This window comes from Hesperophylax consimilis, chromosome 15 (genome assembly GCF_061612785.1).
Source record: "Hesperophylax consimilis isolate HC1 chromosome 15, BYU_Hcon_1.0, whole genome shotgun sequence".
Taxonomy (NCBI): domain Eukaryota; kingdom Metazoa; phylum Arthropoda; class Insecta; order Trichoptera; family Limnephilidae; genus Hesperophylax; species Hesperophylax consimilis.
The window spans coordinates 10583499-10603208 of NC_142850.1; the positions used below are offsets into that span (position 1 = coordinate 10583499).

General features: G+C 31.1%; 1 protein-coding gene across 1 annotated transcript in view; it reads right to left on the bottom strand.

The window, feature by feature from the left end:
• Positions 1-19710, bottom strand: part of LOC149417289 (uncharacterized) — a 75670-nt gene that overhangs the window by 10943 nt on the left and 45017 nt on the right. Inside the window, exon 4 of the mRNA XM_089639975.1 lies at positions 119-252. Coding sequence (XP_089496101.1) covers positions 119-252 — 134 coding nt within the window. The remainder of the gene's footprint in view (positions 1-118; positions 253-19710) is intronic.

A 19710-nucleotide genomic window follows, 5' to 3' on the forward strand; every position in this document is an offset into this window, starting at 1 on the left:
CCTAAACCTTTAGTTTCAAACTTTTCGTTTGAATATTTTATACTTATATTTTACTCCATTGGCATAATATATCATTGTTTTTCTTACGATTAAAAAAAATCTTTTGAAATTTCCTTACCTCCATTTCATTGACGTACCACGTGATGTCTGCAGCAGGAAGGGATAAATCTGACGTGCAGTTCACCCTTATTTCTTCACCAATGTAATATCTGGGTTGAAGACCCTCTATCTTCGGATCTCTTCTGGGTAGAGCTGGGTAAAACAGAAAAAGATTGGCATGAGATCTGCAAAGTTGGCAGTAGTTGTCTACTATTGTTAAAGTTAACAGAAGCAAGTTTAACTACTGGCTTCTGATACCAACTATCAACCCGGATGTACGGCAACGATACGTTACATTGACCGAGAAAGAACAAAATATACTGAATTCAGTACGCACTACTTTATCTCAAACAAATAAATGTTATATAAATCCGTGTACGATCAAATTCCGGTTAAAAAGGGACCTGATTTTTGATAAAATGTCAACTAATTCAACTGGAGTTCAAACACCTACGACTAGTAAGATAATATGGGGTCAACAAGTTGAAATGATCGAAATAAGAAATTGATTTTCGGAAAAATAATATAATATAATAAGTGAGCGGATGTCATTAGAAGCCGAGGACGTCCCAGGAAGACATATGATTGTCACACTTAGCAAATCATTTCAAGAGTCAGTATATCAGAATATAACGTAAGATTATGTAAGTGTGCGCCGTGGCCGAGATGTACGGCATTCCGTCAACTTTGCCTACCCCTTCCGAGTAATAAAGGATGGGTTCTGTGAAAGTTCTGCTATGATTTTATCATGGGCCAGTAGTTTCACAGTGCTTGGACAAGAACAGAACTTAAATAGGTTCTTCAAAGAACTTAAATATTAACTTTGAAATGTGATGAATTGTTCAAATTCTGCGAAACAAACCGTCTTTAGTCAGGATTGTACTGAAAAATAAACCACCGTAAAACTTCGAAAGAAAACCAGTTGCCGAAATAATATTTAAAAAGATTAAAGATCAAATAAAAGAATAACCATTTCGTAAGTTTCTGGATTTATTTTCGCAATAATTGTTTCCGTCAACTTCCTTGACAAAATAATTGTAAGAATTAAGAGTTAGTTGTCTGTGTAGATACATCTTTATTTTTCGTTTACCAAGTATCACTCCAATATGTTTGTCTTGGAAACTTGACAAGGAAGTTGGATAAACAAGAAATGACAAGCAATAACACGATAACAAGTATCATGATTTTTAAGATCTCTTCCGTTTTGCGTATTTTTGTCGTAAATATCTTCTCGACTTTTGTTTTCGTCGTGTTTTTCTTACGTCTGCAAACATGCGAGAGCGACTATTAGCATTGTTGACAAAACTCGACAAACTACGCCCACTTCTATGGAAACCGAGGGTAAATATCTGCAAAGAGCTCGCAAATCACTTTATTTTTCAACTGTCATATTAAGCGGAATGTTCTCATACATAAAGGGTTAGAGCCATTAGTGGTTAGTTGACTATTATTTAAACATTGAAAAGTTGTTTGATTTTTCAACATATTAATGAAAACCCATCAAATTATAAAAATAATGTATTCAAAATTGTACTCTATCCTTGACTGTCCTTGGTATTATTTTTGCTGCACTTGTATCTTGTTAATAAATATGGTCGGTTAATTCATATGAAATGTTCTTAGCTGAGAAACAATTATTTTCTTATTATACTAAATAAGTATTTGAGAATAAAACAGTAGAGTACATATTATTACTGCAACTAGAGATATTCCATAATGTGTCATTACATCTCATGTAGTATTGTTTGTTTGGGATATGAATACATTTTTATACAGATTTTAAATTGTATTTTCATTACAATCGAAGATATCTACGTCAGAGATTGATTCTATATGCTTTATATATATTTTTTTATTATTATTATTTATTAACAAATAAATTAACATACATTTTTTTTGGTATAATCCACCTCACTAGGCTGAGCCTGTTCCGAGGTGGCGGGAGTTTGATCTAATTTTAGATAATGCGAATTTACATAGAATCAAAGATATAAATAAAAAGATATACTGAAAAGATAAATAAAAAAGATAAATAATTTGATAGATAAAAATTTAAAAAACATAAGAAATAATGCAAATACAAATAAATGAATGAGAACAAAAGAGAAAAATTCAGGCGTTGAGTGTGCTATAATTTATGGTATTGTAGATGTTATCTGTCCGCAGTATACAATGTCTAATATATATTTAAACATCTATTTGAACTGCGATCTCGTTTTTCACTTTCCGACAACCGATCGAGCTGGAACTCGGCAGATAGATTTGTTTTAGATGACCATGTATTTTATCAACTTTTTATAGTACTCATGCACACACACACATATTTATATGAAATTAGATGTTATTATAAAAAAATACAACGGGTAATATACGTAAAAAATCTCGGTACTATCCAGTTAGTATTTGGCTTAAGTGATAGCGTGGTTCACTCATTTTAGTCAGTCCCTGGGTAGAAAGGATCAATCCCGAGCCAAAACAAAAAACAGGCTCGTTTTTTATATTGTATCCTTTTTTTAAAAATATTAATTAAACTCTAATTCAATACATGTGTTTTAACTTATCTATCATCTTATATGTACCTGTAATGTATATTTTTTTAATTTTTTTTTTTTTATAGTGAATACCTCACAAGAGTCCCAACTGCTCCCGTCTGGAGCCAGTGAGACTATGGCATCCCCAATTGGGGGATGTTGTGAGGCTGAAGGTAAGTGGGGAAGGGAAAGAGGAAGGTGGGGAAGTACCTGGTTATTCAGATCTAGTCACTAAACACGGCTAAAGCCATTTGGAGCAACGTTTAAATTCTGAATGGTGGTCTTACACCAGGGCGATACTGGTAGTATCTTCCACTCTGGAACGTGCCGCAAATATACTATATATTATTTTAATTAATTAATTGTGAAATAACACAAATTAATCAAATAAAATTTATTTGCGCACGCCGGTTTCGTACCCGCGACCTTCGGAATGGCAGTCCAATGCGTTACCACTGGACTATGCCGGCCGTCATATTAATGTATTAAAATGTTAAAGCCAATAAATAAAACTTGGGTTTGGGTTTGCTGTTCAAAATCAGTTACGGCAGGCAGAAGTAGAGAGGTTGCATAATATATAACACTTTACTGCAATGTGCAGTAGGGTGGGGTGTCAGAGCTTTAATGAATTCTTTACGTTAGTGGTCTCAAGATTTGCTCTAAAATACTGTATACGTGAAAAATACAAACACGTACTCTGTACTGCTTAACCCTTCAGGCCACTGGCATATTGACATATTATATTTCCTAAATATGCTGTCAGAAAGTAGGAGAATTTGTGTGTTTCCGCTTCTCAATAAAATGCAAATAAATACGATATTTCTGAATATACCCAAAATTGAAAACTGTTTGTAAAAGGTGATAAAATACGCTATAAAATTTTATTATCAGAAATAAACACATAATTTTTAAATAAGTAAGTATTTGAAATCAAATTTTAAAAATGTTTCACCTTACGTTTTGTTATCTAAACACTGAATTAAAGAAAATAAACATAATTTTGTAAAGAGATATATTATAAACATTACTGCCACCTCATTTTTTGTAGTTTCATACAAAAATAATTAATAAAAAATACGCAAAGAACTATTTTTTCAAATTGCTGTCGGAACCTTTGGTTTCACAGAGGTGTACATTAAAATTATTCTCTAATTAATTTCAATATTTGTATTATTTACCATCGTTTAATTCATATTTCCAACAAAGACGGTCAGGGAAACAAATTGATTTCTATGAGTCCGTGTGAGCAGTTCTGAAGAAAAGCTAACAAATTGACTCTGCAGGTGAATGGAGTTAAGGTCATCTACTAGAGCCATAAGTTTTTAACCCATATTTCGCCGCTATCAGTTCCCGTGGTCAGATTTTGATGAAATTTGGATATGTGGTATATAAACACACAATTAAGAAAATAAAAAATTTAAAAAAATTAAAAAACTTATACTTACAAAAATATGAGGTGGTGCGTTTTCGCACCGTCAGCGAAATAGGGGGGTAAAAAGTAAATGTATGAAACCAAACAAGTTTATTTGAAAGTGGATTTATTTCTCTTCATTTATAAATCATATTACTAATATTAACTAAAATTAAAGATATTGTATATATAGGTAGTAAAGATCACCTTTCTAAAAGACATAATAAGAAATTAGCATACACAAATATTATAATAAACACTATTTTCCGGTATGGTATAATTCGTTACATTTATGGTGCAATGCCACATTACACTCTGGACACATAAAATATGTGTGTGAATGACATACGCGACATCTTTTTCTATTTTCCCCCTTATTTAAAAAATGACTACTCCCTGTTATACTTGACCTCGATGTTGTCGCAAATCTACTGGGTCTGCCAATAGAAGAAGAATTTACTTTTGACGACTTCATGAGAGCGGTGGCCACACTTCTTCTAAAATTCAAAAGGCTCATATTTTCTTCTGGATGAACCATTTGGTATAGTTTCCATGCATTACAAAGTGCCACATCACAGAAGTTGGAGAATATTGCCCACCACCACTTTTTACCACGAACCCTTATTCTATAGTTTGAAACGAAATTATCCGCTAAATCAACACCTCCCATAAAACGATTATACTGGGTAAGAGCGCTGGGTTGAGTGACATTTATATTTTTTATTAAAACACAAATAACTTAGTTTACATCACTTTATTTCGATACAAAATCTCAACATGTTTCGTGAACCAAGTTCACATCATCAGGAGCACAAGTATACTAAAGTTATAATTAAAAATTAGGTCTAGAAAGAAGAGGTAGAAGGAGCGGGGAGGGGTAAGAGTGGGGGAGGGTTATTCAAAGTAGGAATTAAAATGTCATTAGACGGGAAAGACCGGGTAATTGGGAAAATATTTAAAATGGGGTTTATAAAAATTTTTTGTTTATTAATAATATCTGCTTTCATATTCACGTGTTTTCTTATTTCTAAGATTTCAAAATTATTGATTTGAGATACCTTGTAACCAGAATGTAGTATTTTAAAACCTGAATTAATATCGAAAGTATGGTCGTTATTTAATAAATGATCCGCAAATTCTGATTCACAGTTTCCCTTTAAAGCCCTAAGATGTTCTTTAATTCTGATCTCAAAGTTTCTATTAGTTTTTCCTATATAAAAGAAATTACAGTCATTACAGTTAAAAGTGATATCATTGTAAACATGAAAAATAACAAAAATTTGATTTTAATTAACCCAAAAATTCCTAAACTGTACAGCCTATTAAAAATACATAAACTGAACAAACCTATTAGGCCAGTAGTCTCTAATTGTAATGCCCCAACTTTCAAATTAGCGTCAGCAATCAATACTGTAATTAATAATGCTTATATATTTCAACCAACATACACAGTTAAAAATTCGTTAGAATTAGTTAATTATCTAAAGGACTTGGAAATTCCTAATCATGCTATGTTGGTTTCTTTTGATGTAGTAAATTTATTCCCTAGTATTCCAATAGAAGAAAGTAAAACCATCATCAATAATTTGTTAAATTTATCTTACTTACAGAAAGACCTTATCCATGACCTTATTTTATTTTTCGAAGTTATTTTTAAACAAAATTATTTTCAATTTAACAATACAATTTTTAAACAAAAAGATGGCTTGGCCATGTACGAGTCCTTTGATTGCAGATATTTTTATTAATAATTTAGAAAATAAGATTTTTAATAGCGGTGCCTTGTTACTTAAAAATGTATATTGTTGGAAGAGATATGTGGACGACATTTTTTGCATTTGGTTAGGAACAGAAAGACAATTGAACATGTTCTTAAACTTTTTAAATAAAATACATAAAAATATTCAATTTACATTAGAAATAGGTATAGATAAGAGTTAAAATTTCTTAGATTTAAATTTAACAATAATAGATAATAAAATAGATTTCAATATTTTCCGTAAAGATACGTACACTGATATTATCATACATAATTCATCAAATCATCCCTTTTCTCAAAAAGTCGCAGCTTTCCATTCTATGCTTAATAGATTAATTTCGATTCCTTTGTCGGATCCTAATTATACCTCAGAATTAAATATCATAAAACAAATAGCATCTAATAACGGCTATCCTTATAAATTGATAGTTGAAATACTAAATAAAAAAATTAAATATAAACTCTTTAAACTTTATATTTATCCTATTTATAAAGATACAAACAAACAATGGCGTAGAATTCTATTTGTAGATAATGATACTTCCAAAATTATAAATAAAAACATCCCCTTTACTATTCAACCGGCGTTTTATACGGATAACAAATTAAAAAAATATATTCTTAATAATAAAGATATTGATAGCCAAACTAAAAAATCAGGTGTTTATAAACTCAACTGTAATGACTGTAATTCCTTTTATATAGGAAAAACTAATAGAAACTTTGAGCTCAGAATTAAAGAACATCTTAGGGCTTTATAGGGAAACTGTGAATCAGAATTTGCGGATCATTTATTAAATAACGACCATACTTTCGATATTAATTCAGGTTTTAAAATACTACATTCTGGTTACAAGGTATCTCAAATCAATAATTTTGAAATCTTAGAAATAAGAAAACACGTGAATATGAAAGCAGATATTATTAATAAACAAAATTTTTTTATAAACCCCATTTTAAATATTTTCCCAATTACCCGGTCTTTCCCGTCTAATGACATTTTAATTCCTACTTTGAATAACCCTCCCCCACTCTTACCCCTCCCCGCTCCTTCTACCTCTTCTTTCTAGACCTAATTTTTAATTATAACTTTAGTATACTTGTGCTCCTGATGATGTGAACTTGGTTCACGAAACATGTTGAGATTTTGTATCGAAATAAAGTGATGTAAACTAAGTTATTTGTGTTTTAATAAAAAATAAATAATGCCATCACAAAGTGAAAAGCAGTTAGAAGAAGTTTTCTTCGAAAAAAAAAAAAAAAAAGACATTTATATATCTTTTTTTAATATTTGAATACCTCGATACGTTTTTAATGGGCTCTACGTTATCAAAATTAGATGCCACTGTAACTACAGCACTATCTTTCCATCTAACGACCAGTATCTCATTGTTTTTTTTCGAATCTATAATCATATTCCCCTCTTTCTAATTTATTAATTTGTTTGGTCGTTTTTAGTGTACCGATGTTCTTTAGTCGATTTTCTCTTATCGTACCAGTACCGAAAAACAAATAATCACTTAAATATTTCAAAAGTGGGATCGATGTATATAAGTTATCGAAATAAACAATGTGATTTCCTGGAGTGTCTACACTTTTCAGAAGATCCTCCACAACGTTGCCTCCCATACCAAAATTATTAGTATTTGACGGCACTTTGTTTTTTCCCGTATATATATATCAAATGCATAAATATATCCATCTGCAGAAGCCAATGTCCACGACTTATATCCAAATTTGATTGGCTTGCCATGAATATACATTTTACACGAATGTTTTCCTCTATAAGGGATCATTTGTTCGTCTATTGACAGCGCATGCCTTACAATTCCGAACTGTTTAAAATTTTTATTCAACAAGAATAAATATGGTCTAACTTTATAAAGTTTGTCAGTCGTATTGATATTTAAATTGTCAGCCAAATGTAAATTACTCTTGACGTCACGATAGGTTTGTCTGGTCATGCATGACCTTACAAAAGGATTTGTAATGTCCTCATCTAGAGACCAATACATTTCTTCACGAGGTAACCTATGATACCCAGTGTATAGTAAAAATCCTATAAATGTTTTTATATTATTGATCGTCAACGATGTGGCTACTTTGTTTTTTAATAGAGCGTAACCATTTGATTTTTCTACAATTAAGTTAATAAGATCATCATTAAAAAATAGTTCAAAGAACTCGGTACAAGATTTACCCACTAATTTTCTTTTCACATCTTCGACGCTTCTATTCTCAACGTTGTTTGGCACTCGCGAATAACTAGGTTTCGATTTCTTCCAACGCATTTCCCTTGGCATTGATGACGAAGATGTTGATGGTTGGGGTTGGGATGGAGTTGTTGAAGGTTCACTCATCAGCCTCTTGGAGTGGACTTCCAAAGTTCCTGCCGTATCTCCGAAAGTATGGCTAAATGCAGCGTCTTCGTGTAAATCATTGTCATCAAAATCCTCTTCATCAGTAACTTCGGCGACTTCAGGTGGTAAAACGACCACATCTGGAATATATTCTTCGCCGTCTTCATCGTTGACATTCCAATTCTCTGTGATAAAGTCAGCAGCCTCTTGTGCGGTAAAAAAGTCCTTTGGATTCATCCTATTCAGAAGAAAAAACACAGTATTAGCGATTGATGCCGGTAATTATAAATAAAATAATGCCAAGGTTTTTACCCCCGTATTTCGCCGACGGTGCGTTAATGCACCACTTAAATAAACTATGTAAAATGAGTACCTTTGAAATTTTTATTTTTTTTAAAGTGTTCAAATTATTAAATACGAGTCAATTCTGTATTAAAAAATGCTAGAATATATTAAGAATTTTAGTCATATGTTCAATATAATAATTATTTAAAAATTGCTTACCTGAGTGTCGTATTTTGTCCGACTTTGGGGGCGTCTACAATGCGACTGAAGCAAATATATTTCTACCTGTTTAGTTCTAACGGTAAAGTCAAACCTTTTCTACAAATACCTGAAAGAATAACGGTGAATCCTTATCAAGTTATCAAAATATGACCAAGCAACCAGGATGGTGCGTTTTTGAACCGTCAGCGAAATATGGGTTAATAGCTTTGCATTTTTTTTGTTACTTCCCTAAAACTACATTATTGGTTTCATTTTAACATTTATGTAGGTATCATATATGAATATATGAAGACAGATATAATATAATCTGCATTCTGTAATAAGCATATGCTAAAAATAGTTCTTTTCACTTTTTGAGTAGATTTAAACGCATATTTAAAGTGTGGAATTGATAGCAACCAGTAAGTAGAGATTTTGAGCAGAAAAGTGAATAATATGTGAAAAACCTATTGTTTGTCACATTTGAGTCATCAAACTGCTTAAAGTGGTGTAAAAAAAAAGGAATTCATTGTTGAAAAAAAAATATATTTCTCAAATGTGTGCTTAGATTTTATTATAGGAATACGTGAGGTAAATATCATTGGTCTATAAAAAGATCCAAATCATTGGCAGCTGCTGGCTACAACCTCAGTAATCTTCAGTTCAAAATGACATAATTTCTATTTGATGGAGATAACTGTATTGGTTAGTGTATTTAATAATTAAGGCACGTTTTAGTAAAGGGGGGAGGGCACATTGTTTCATAAATGCATACGCTTAATATTATTGAGACAGCGAAATAATAATAAAATATCCTCCATATCTTGAGGGCCTACCCTAATGTGCCACTCTTAAAAAATAGTAGTTGTATAATAATCTGCAGTTGTTGCACTGTACGATATGTACATTTCATCCGAGTTTGATCGGCGTTCATCCAATGCTTTATTCTCCAATGTTGTATGAAAACCACTCGACGGTAGACGGCGCATTGGATTTGCATAGTGTTGTATTTATTTTGGATTAAATGTTTCGAATCGGAATGAAAGTGCTTTACAAATGAATGCTTCATTTTAAAAAGCTGGATTTTTTTCGAAACATGTCACGCCTTTTTAAATTTTGCAAATTGCTAATCACAAGGGGTGGAAATAATTTTTGTGATAAACCTTTACACATTGCTATCACTCTTACCAGTCGTTAAACTAGTGTTTAAAGACTAGCAAGTTTTTTTAGTAAGATTAAAATTATTATTGAATTTATTATTTTGATCGCATTTAGCTAAGTTGAAAGATTATATTTATTATTTATTCAAAGCGGACCCAAAGAGGAAACATTTTTAAAAATTACTCTTCTGAAGAGTAAATTAAACTACCAAATGTTACATGAAGGCAGTGTTACGTGAAGAAGCGGGCACGAACCGTTTTGGTCTTTGTTTAGTATGAACTGATAATTAAATGCTTATTCTGCAATTTCCTTTACTGGCTCAATTGAGGAGTTATTTGTCATGACGTCGTTCGTTGATGGTTGAATTGGAAAGTCACCGCTCCACAGGGGTCGGAAATCGAAAGGATATGTACATAAAACGGTTCCATGATAACTCAACACAGTGAAAATTCAACACACTTTTAAAAACTGATATAAAGTCATAAGAAACGATGATTTTTTTTAACCTTACTTAACCTAACCTAACTTACTTAACCCAGTTAATAAAGTTTTTGTTTCATCACTTTTCGTGACTTTATATAACTTTTTAAAGATGTGATGAATTATCATTGTGATGATTTATCCGGTCACCGTTTTACCACAGCCGGGACAAGGAACGTGGAAATTTTTTGATTTCTTAAAAAAATTCTTTTATTCTATTTTAAAACTCACTTTCATAATTTCAGTTAATATATTAAAGTGTGTTTTAAAATAAGTTTTTAGTGCCTAACTGACCGTTACAACTACCTTCCTTAAAAATTTCGACCACTGAAAATGCGTGTCAGTGTTGCTCGTTTTTGATGAGCAAATATTAGATTTTCAGTTCCTGACATAAAAGGGATTTCATGTTTGAATGTTAAACATCCAGAAAATTCATATCATGACACTAAGAACTTTATGTTGAAACAATTTTAATCTATTTTCCACCTATTTTTCATTATCATTAAAGTATTTATACAAAGTGTCCGAGGGTTTGGGAGGTGATTCTACATGATGGTAGAAGTAAAAAAAAAAATTAACTTTTTTGAAAATTCCAACTTTTATTTAATTTACTAAAATATTATAATAAAATGTTGGAACTTCGAAAAAAGTAATTTATCGTTTACACTTCTAAAATCATGTAGAATCACCCATCTATGTAAGTGCACTTTACCCCCGGATATTCTGTATATCGTTATGATGTCAGTATTAAAAAAAAAGTATTCAAATGTGATATTCTTCCAATGAATACATTTTATTCCAACTGGTAGGTGGGTACAGAGTCATAATTTTGAACCTATATAATTCAAGCCCTCTTTGGCCAGTATACACATAATGTTTACCTTCCAAAGACCTCTCTGATTTCTCCCATTTTTTTTCTTATTTTTTATTAATTTTATCTGGAAATACAGTTTACATTTATTTCAGTTTGTCCATAAGCATTATATAGCCAAAATAAATCCAACTATGGACATCCTCCTTGTGACTTTACCTCTACTGAGACAGAATATGAATCAAAAAATTTATACCAAAAAAAAATATTATATAAAACGAAAAATTTACAAAACAAAACATTTATCAATTCATTTATAGCCATGGAGAGAGGTTGTAGATATAAATCAAATCATAATAGAAATATAAACAATAGAGACTTAACATTATTCACAAACCATCAGAGAAATATTCTTTTACGGACCTCTTGTATTTGATAAGTTCGCAACTGAAAATATCAACCTTGGATTATTGCATAGTTTGCATTGCATTTTTCCGCATCCATCTGTGATGATCATTATTAGATTCTTGCTAAATTCTTGTTATTTCCCTTTTTAATGTCCTGAGACAATGAAAAATGGTAGAGATAACTTTTTTTGTTTATGTATCTCTATGGTTTTTTTTCAACTCGTTTATGTATTTTTGACGAGACCGCTTCTTGGAAAACGGTCCGGTAAAAAATAAACGAAATTAAAAAAAATGTCTAACATAATATTCCTTTAATACTTTATAAGGTAAAAATTCTTATTTTGAACATATTTTTCCTATTTTATATTTTTAAGCTTATGTTTATCATGTTTCAGTCACCCTGAATAGTGATTTATCCTTTCGTTTGTCATTGATAAATAGTCAGGAAACTTAATAAACGTGTGACCAGAATCCGTACACGGTTTACGCTAATCAAATCAGCTCTCAATCGACCTATCACCTATCTTCCCCCTCTTAAAAGACACACGTGATTCTACTTTGGATTTTTTTTTCAAATTTTATAATATTTATTTAGCTCATGATACCCAATCGGTAAATAATATTAAAAAAAACAGGTGCCATTAAAATTTTTAATAAAAACGGAATTATTTCATGGTTGACGGCGCAATTGGAATTTTTTTAATACCAGTTATAAAGGTTGTATATAAAAGACATAACAGCCAGTGGAATTTATTTACACGTAAAGCAAATTTTAATAGCGTTAACCGCGCGCTGTGGACTAGACTAATTAATTAAGCTATAAGAATTGTAACCAAAATACTGGTTTAATATTTTAGATAAATATAAAATATTATTTTTTACTAAAATGGTTTACTACCTTCCGGAAAGAACATTATTATATTTTGTATATTCATATTTTGATTAATAATAGTTATTTAAAGTTTCTGTAACATAATTAGTAATTAATAAAATCACTGAACCCAAGTTTTGATATTTTATTATTTGAAATTATATAAGAATTTATTTACGAAAAATCTCACAGAGATTTAATTTTGTTTTTTTAAAGGAAAGATTTTTCGCTGGCTACGAAAAATCTGACAATATGAAATATTACTCCTACTGTATCGATTATAACCGAAAAATGTTGCTTATACAATTATGGAGGAGTGTTATATACTCTTAGTATCGCCCTGGTGTAAAACTACAATTCAGAATTCAAACGTTGCTTGAAATGACTTTGGCCGTGTTTGGTGACCAGATCTAAATAGTCAGGTACTTCCCCGTCTTTCCCGTATGGAAACCCTACGTATTTGTCCACTATTTGGTCATACTAGTAAAAAAATTTCTGCTTGTGTCATTAAATGTTTGATTTAATGAACTGAGTCAAATGTGGGCTAGCCATCAAATTTACGCATCATATGTAATCGTTGAAATGAGTGAAGTATTCTTAAATTTTAAAATACATAATTCTAAAAGTTTGAGATGTTTAAATGATCAGCAAAGTTGCTTTCCAATTCTTAATTACTTTTTGTTTCTTTGTACTTTTATATTTCAAAACTCCTTATTAATATTTCATCATTTTATCAGCATCTAATTCGCCTGTTAACCGAGCTCTCCATCATCTAAATAATATTTGTCTTAACTCTAACATTGACATTTTTTCGGATTCACTGCCCAAATTCAAACGTAGCATCATGTCAATAATTTAAACTGTTCAATGCGCATACATTCAGACATACACATGCACACATACATTACACACGTCACACACACACCTATATACTACACACGTCACCTGGTAATTAAGGAATAAACATACCACTTTGCAGACATTACAAGGAAACACATCATAGGTAAACAACATGAAGTATCTTATTCCTGTATATTGTTTCATCTCTGTAAATTATGTACTATTTGTTTCTATAATATAAAAAAAAAATATATATATTTTATATCCCGAAATTAAAAAAAAAAAATAATAAAAACCTTTCTCATTGCAGGCTAAGACAATTACAGAATTACCACTGTTAGCTCAGCTGTAAAAGAATTTTTATACCAGCGTCGTTTATGAGAGGGAGATAAATTATCAAAAGGTTTATTGGTGGTATGATTTTAACAAAGTTACATAAATAATGTCAATAACAATCTGGACCTTATGACAATTTAAAAAAAAAAGTATTTTGCTGTCAAATTCTCGAATAATAATGTTAAACCAGCGTATTTACCTGAACAGGGTAGGTTTCCAGAATATTTGAATTTGAAACGGAATAAACAAAAGAGAAACGCAATCAGAGCACCGAATCTGAGACTGTGGACAGTTAAGTCGCCAGAGCTCAAAGCAACCGGGATTTCGCCAATGTAATGAAAAATATAAAAAAGTAAATAAATATGTAATAGAATTGGCCGTTTACGGAAAAATACTGATCTTCGATTGAGATTTTGATATTTTATTTGTTGATTTATATTTCACATAATAATATAAACTTTAAGTTTCTTTTTTATCTGAATCATCTTAAAGATAATTATTTTTCGTAACAATCACACTGTGTCAACTAAAATAATGTTTCATTTGAGAAATAAAAAACCTTTGCATTGTTCTTAAGATGTTAATTAAAATTCACTCAAAAATGTTTTAGAAGACGACCATTTCATACAGCTAAGAGTGAATAAAGCTCCTCTTTCTACTTAGATACATAGATTAACACGTGTTCGCTAAATATGGAATGCTTTCATAGGAGAGTTGTATTAAAATTTTTTGTGAAAACCTCATTTGTATCTTCTTTAAATTTCTGTAATAAAATATTTAAAAATAACCTTTTTGTAAAGACGGTGTAGGCATCGGCTAAGTCACTAATGTGTTAACCCGTTGTTAATAATAATGTTTCATTTGAGAAATAAAAATCGTTTGCGTTATTCTTGAAATGTTAATAACAATTCACTTAAAAATGTTTTAGAAATCGATTATTTCATACAGCTAAGAGTGAATAAAGTTCCCTTTTCTACTTAGATACATCGTTTAACACGTGTTTGCTGAATATAGGATGCTTTCATGGGAGATTTATATTAAAATTTTGTGTTAAAACCTAATTTATATCTACTTTATATTTTTGTAATAAAATCATTAGAAATAATCTTTTTGTAAAGACGGTGTAGGCATCGGTCAAGTCACTAATGTGTTAAGGCGAGGCATAACAAAGCATTTCTAAATCATGTGTTTTTGGTTTGGAAATATTTTAGAAGCTTTAATTAAATACTTCAAGTAGAACACATCTTGGCCTTTGAAATTATAGAGATTTTTATTAGACCAGAAAAAAAATATCTGGCCTATAAAAACTGCTTTAAAGTTCAAAATCTTTAAATTAAAAATCCATTTTCGGTTATGGTTTTATTGTATAATGTAGAAAATTATAGTAAAGCATTTCAATATCAGGGCCTAAACTTAAAAATAAAATAAGGCACACTTTTTTGCGATGTTTTTTTCTCGCTTAAATCAAAACAGGCAGTTGATTATTAGCGGGTATTAAAACCTTATTGCAATTTAAATAAGGAGTGTTATTATGGCAACAGGATTAAATTATAAAAGTTGTCATATATACTTATGTTATTTTATGATAAATAATGATACAGGCACACGGTATACTGTCCACATGGTATGTGAAATATGAAAAAAAAAGTTGTCCATTATTTTTGCTGTTCCCTTGAGAAGTCAATGGTCCGCAAGGCAATCGGGCTGGCTTTTTCATTTAAAAACAAATAAAGGTCTAAGGGAGGGACATTAAATACTAGATTGATGAAACAGGGTGTGTTTGCCAAGTAGCTCACAATAGCTCACCAAGCTCCGGTTAGGGGTACTTAGCTACACAGATTCAGATTTAATAAGAAAACTCGTAATGGGGACTTCATAAAGACTGGAATTAATTTGTTTGTTAAAGTATACCCGAGGAATGATAAAGTATTAGATTAAGAAAAATTAAAATTATTCAGCAAGTTAAAACAGTTTGTAATCATGATAAATAAGGAGCTTATTAGCACAAAATATTATATGTCATTGAAGATGAAGATAATTCTGTGTGAGACAAACAAGTTGTGTGTTTGACTCTGTCATTATAGAGCGAGACAGATATTTAAAAACCGATGTAATAGGTAGATCTCCCTCCCACTCACCAAATCATATAAGTAACCATATAACACAAATAAATCTAAAGGAAACATGAAACAGAATAAGACATAGACAATAAAAAAAGGTAATGGTCTCAACTGGGAATCCAACCCAGGATCTTTGTATATCGCCTCTAACCACTATTTTACGTCATTATTGTCGATCTTGTAATATATATTTACTTCATGTTTGTGTATATGGATATGTTTATCCAGGACACTATCTACGTTACAAATAAATTCTTTGAAACTAAATAAAATGAAATATGAAAAAGAGTGAATATTTTGTAATTTTGTCGATATTCGAAAATATCACAATGACAGTGGCACAAAGTGACAAAAGGGTATTATTGTTTTTCTCATTTTATTTTTTATTTCAGTGTTTATGAGTGGAGCAATGAACACATGTGACTACTAATGAAATATATCAAGAGCATCGTTAAGTGTTGGAGGAAATTATATAACCGGGGATAAATTACTGGCAATGCCGGAAACATGTTCAGGAAATTAATGTCCTAGTAGGGATTCGTCGTCTTTTGGATGGCATGGATAGAAGAATATTTGGAAATAATGTCTGCAATTAGAAAGTTGGGAGAACATTTAATATTCGACAATTAAATATATATTTTTAATAAGAACTCTCTCTGACTTTCATAAAAAGAGGATGTTCAATTCATTTTATTCATTCATTTTATTCGGCAGTTCAATCCGTTCGTTTCTTTTTAAGTTCATAATCTTCCTCAAGACCTATGTCATCTTTGGGGATGCTGTGTGGGGACTCTTTAAGGATACGAAAGAGAGGTAGTTCTGATAAGGAAAAGGTATGAGGGGTGGTAGGAATCTAGGGATCCATGTGTTCAGGATTGACGAACGTATGAACATATACGTTGCCAGTTAGAAAGGTTAAAGAGAGCACGCCACGCACCTAGTGGGCAGGCGCATCCCGAACACACCTGACCCGATTAACCTAGACACCCCTGCTAAGTCACCAAACATAGCGATCCACTTGGGGTGACCTATAGCAGAGGTGTTGGTTATCCGATAAATGGTTCTTTCCCAAATTGAAAAAATGTGTGCTTTGTCCTATAAATCATATAAAAATGTTCAATTCCTTATCAAATTAATTTCAAGCATTATTTCTATAATATACATCGATATTATGTCAATATTTAAAATGAACAGTACTTATATGATTTAAGATTTTCACGGCCAAAAGTATTTTTGTTATTTGTTTTTGGGGTGTTATGCCGTGTTTCGCTAACTAAATAACACATCTGCCCTGATGATGGGCACTGCAATGCTGTCTAAAACGTTGACGAAAGAAGGAGTTAGCAAAACACGGCATAACACCCTAAAAACAAATAACAAAAAATGAACAGTACTTTTCTAATTTTCTCTTATTTAATAAATAAAAACCTTAATTTCCTCTGAAATCATAAGATTTGTAAGAAGCTACATAAGTACTTTCCCACTTCATTGTAAAACATATAGTTTATTTAAGATTTTTTTTAAATAAACAATTATACAATGTTTCCAAGAAAACGTAAATTTTTATTATATTGAAAAAAATGCGAACAAGAAGGTCCAAATTAATAAGCACGACGATTTAATATTAAAGGAAAGAACATTTCGTGAACCATTCGTATGACCACCATCTTGAATCGAAAACGGAATGTACAAACAAATTTACAAACATGCACAAAAGTTCAGTTAAAACAGGATTTCCTAGAGCTCAGTTAATATCAGTGTCATTTAGATGTGTTTGATAAACCACCACAAAAATTTTGTTTGACATTTAAAAAATGACAAAATAGCAATTCAATATAAGGAATGTAAATGATTTTATTTTATTTTAGTAGAAGAATAGAATCAAACTACATTGTGATATTGAGCTGTTTAGTGAAATTTGAGGTTACAAGAAGTTAACCTTAAAAAGTACCTAAACGAACAAGGAAAACCTTTTTTATATATTACACAGGTTGTGGTTTTATTAAAACGAAATACCTACTATGGGAGTCAAAAAACCAATGAATTTCAAAATTTGCAATCCTAACCTAGCAGTGGCAAGAAAAATATAAAAAACATGAATCAGAAAAATTGTAATAAAGGGTCCGAGGAGCTCTCAAACTATCTCAGGTAAGTACTTGTCTTTATAAGATTAAAACGACTGGTTTTGGAAATGATATTATCAAATATACTAATTTTGGTTGTCTGTGCGTCTTGCGTAACTAAGCATCATATATCGCAAATTTGCTTTAATTTTAAGTGTCATTTTCAAAATTTGGAACTGATTGTGCGAAAAAATCAAATGGTCATGTGATTTTTCACGGATCTGCGCTATTTTTTTTCATAAATGGTACATTTCAAGTCTACACCATTTCATTTAAAATTGCTTCAAAATTTTAAAACAGCCAGTCAATACCATTGCAGAGCTTTGGTACATGCAAGATAGGTAACTAAATATACATGAATTTCGGTACGTTAGTTTTTCTAGGCTAAATCAACTACATGAACTCACGTTCTTATGGATGGTTTAAACTTGTTCAGTAGAGAATTTTAGCATAGAAAAATAGGTTTTATGTGAGTTAATTCAGTATTCGTAGGTGGTGGGTAATGATGGCTAACTTCCGATGATGAATAACCCATGAGAATCAGATGATATTATGAATTGCTTGTACAAACACACATTTAAACAAAGATTTACAACCACTGAGCTGTTTTAGAACACTCTAATACCTTATGGAATTTAATTTTAATTGAAATGCCTTGATGAATTCTGGTATTTGTTGTATGGTAAAAAAAATTATATACTATCGTAGGATTTGTGGAAAACATAATTGCCTAGGGATCATCGCCTTCAAGAGGATAAAATTTAGCTTTCGAATATTACTTGAAAGTTTATTTGATAGTTTTGTACTACGACATTTGTATGCATTCTATAACTGTCAAACATTTAAAGAAATTTCGAAATAAATAATTAGTACAATATAATAATGTAGGAACCTATTTAATCGCTTGCCTGATTTTGATTAATGATACTTACCCGTTCAAATTACACTGAACTTATAAGCAGTACGCATTAAGCATTACTCAGAAATATGAAGATATATTTCACATTACCCATGCACCAACAACCAAAATTAGTAAGTTTAATATAATAGTAATGTGCTCTAATGAATAATAGAATCCACCTATTATTGGAAAATAACTAATTAAATATTACATTGTTGGTTTGCAAGTATCGAATTGGATTATTATTAACGTACACATTTGGGAAACCTTGTTCAGAATACAATACATTTCATATTGTAATATACAATCCACCCTTGTTCCCCTAAAGTTACCAAAGCCTCCATAAATTAGATCTCCAGATAGGCAGAAGAATTCCTTTATATGTGACAGGATGAATCTACATACAACGTTTGTATGGCGTACCTGCGCCGTTAAACGCAGACGTAAACGTACCACGTTCCGGGATGTTGGTTTACGTTACGTGGATATGTTTTATGTATTCAGCTAAGTATTGTGTGTTTGTTACGGTATGAGTAATTTATTGTGGGACTTCATTATAGATTCATTACCCAGACCCACAAACCAGCTACTCAGAAACAAAACGTATTACATTCAGATAGTAATAATTATAATACGGACCGGGTGGCGCAAGATGTGTATATGTTAATTTAATAATGAACAGTATGTGTACATATTTACGTCTGATTATGTATCCAACTAACTAACCAATGCGACGTTTCTTCGTAGGGGTATGCAGGAGGATTGAAGCGCTGGAAAAGTATACACATGTTGCTTCCTTCGCATTGACATCAACCAATTTCCACGATAATGATCCTGGCGAAGTCTTCCTTGGGTGTCCCCACTTTTTTGCACAGTAAATATTTTCATTAAACTTCATTCTCCATTCATTGTAAATTATCTTGTCACACCTAAGTTAAATTTAAACTTCAGCAAAATATCAATGTTATGATTTCGACTCCGATATCAGTGAAATGAACAAACGTTCGTAGAATT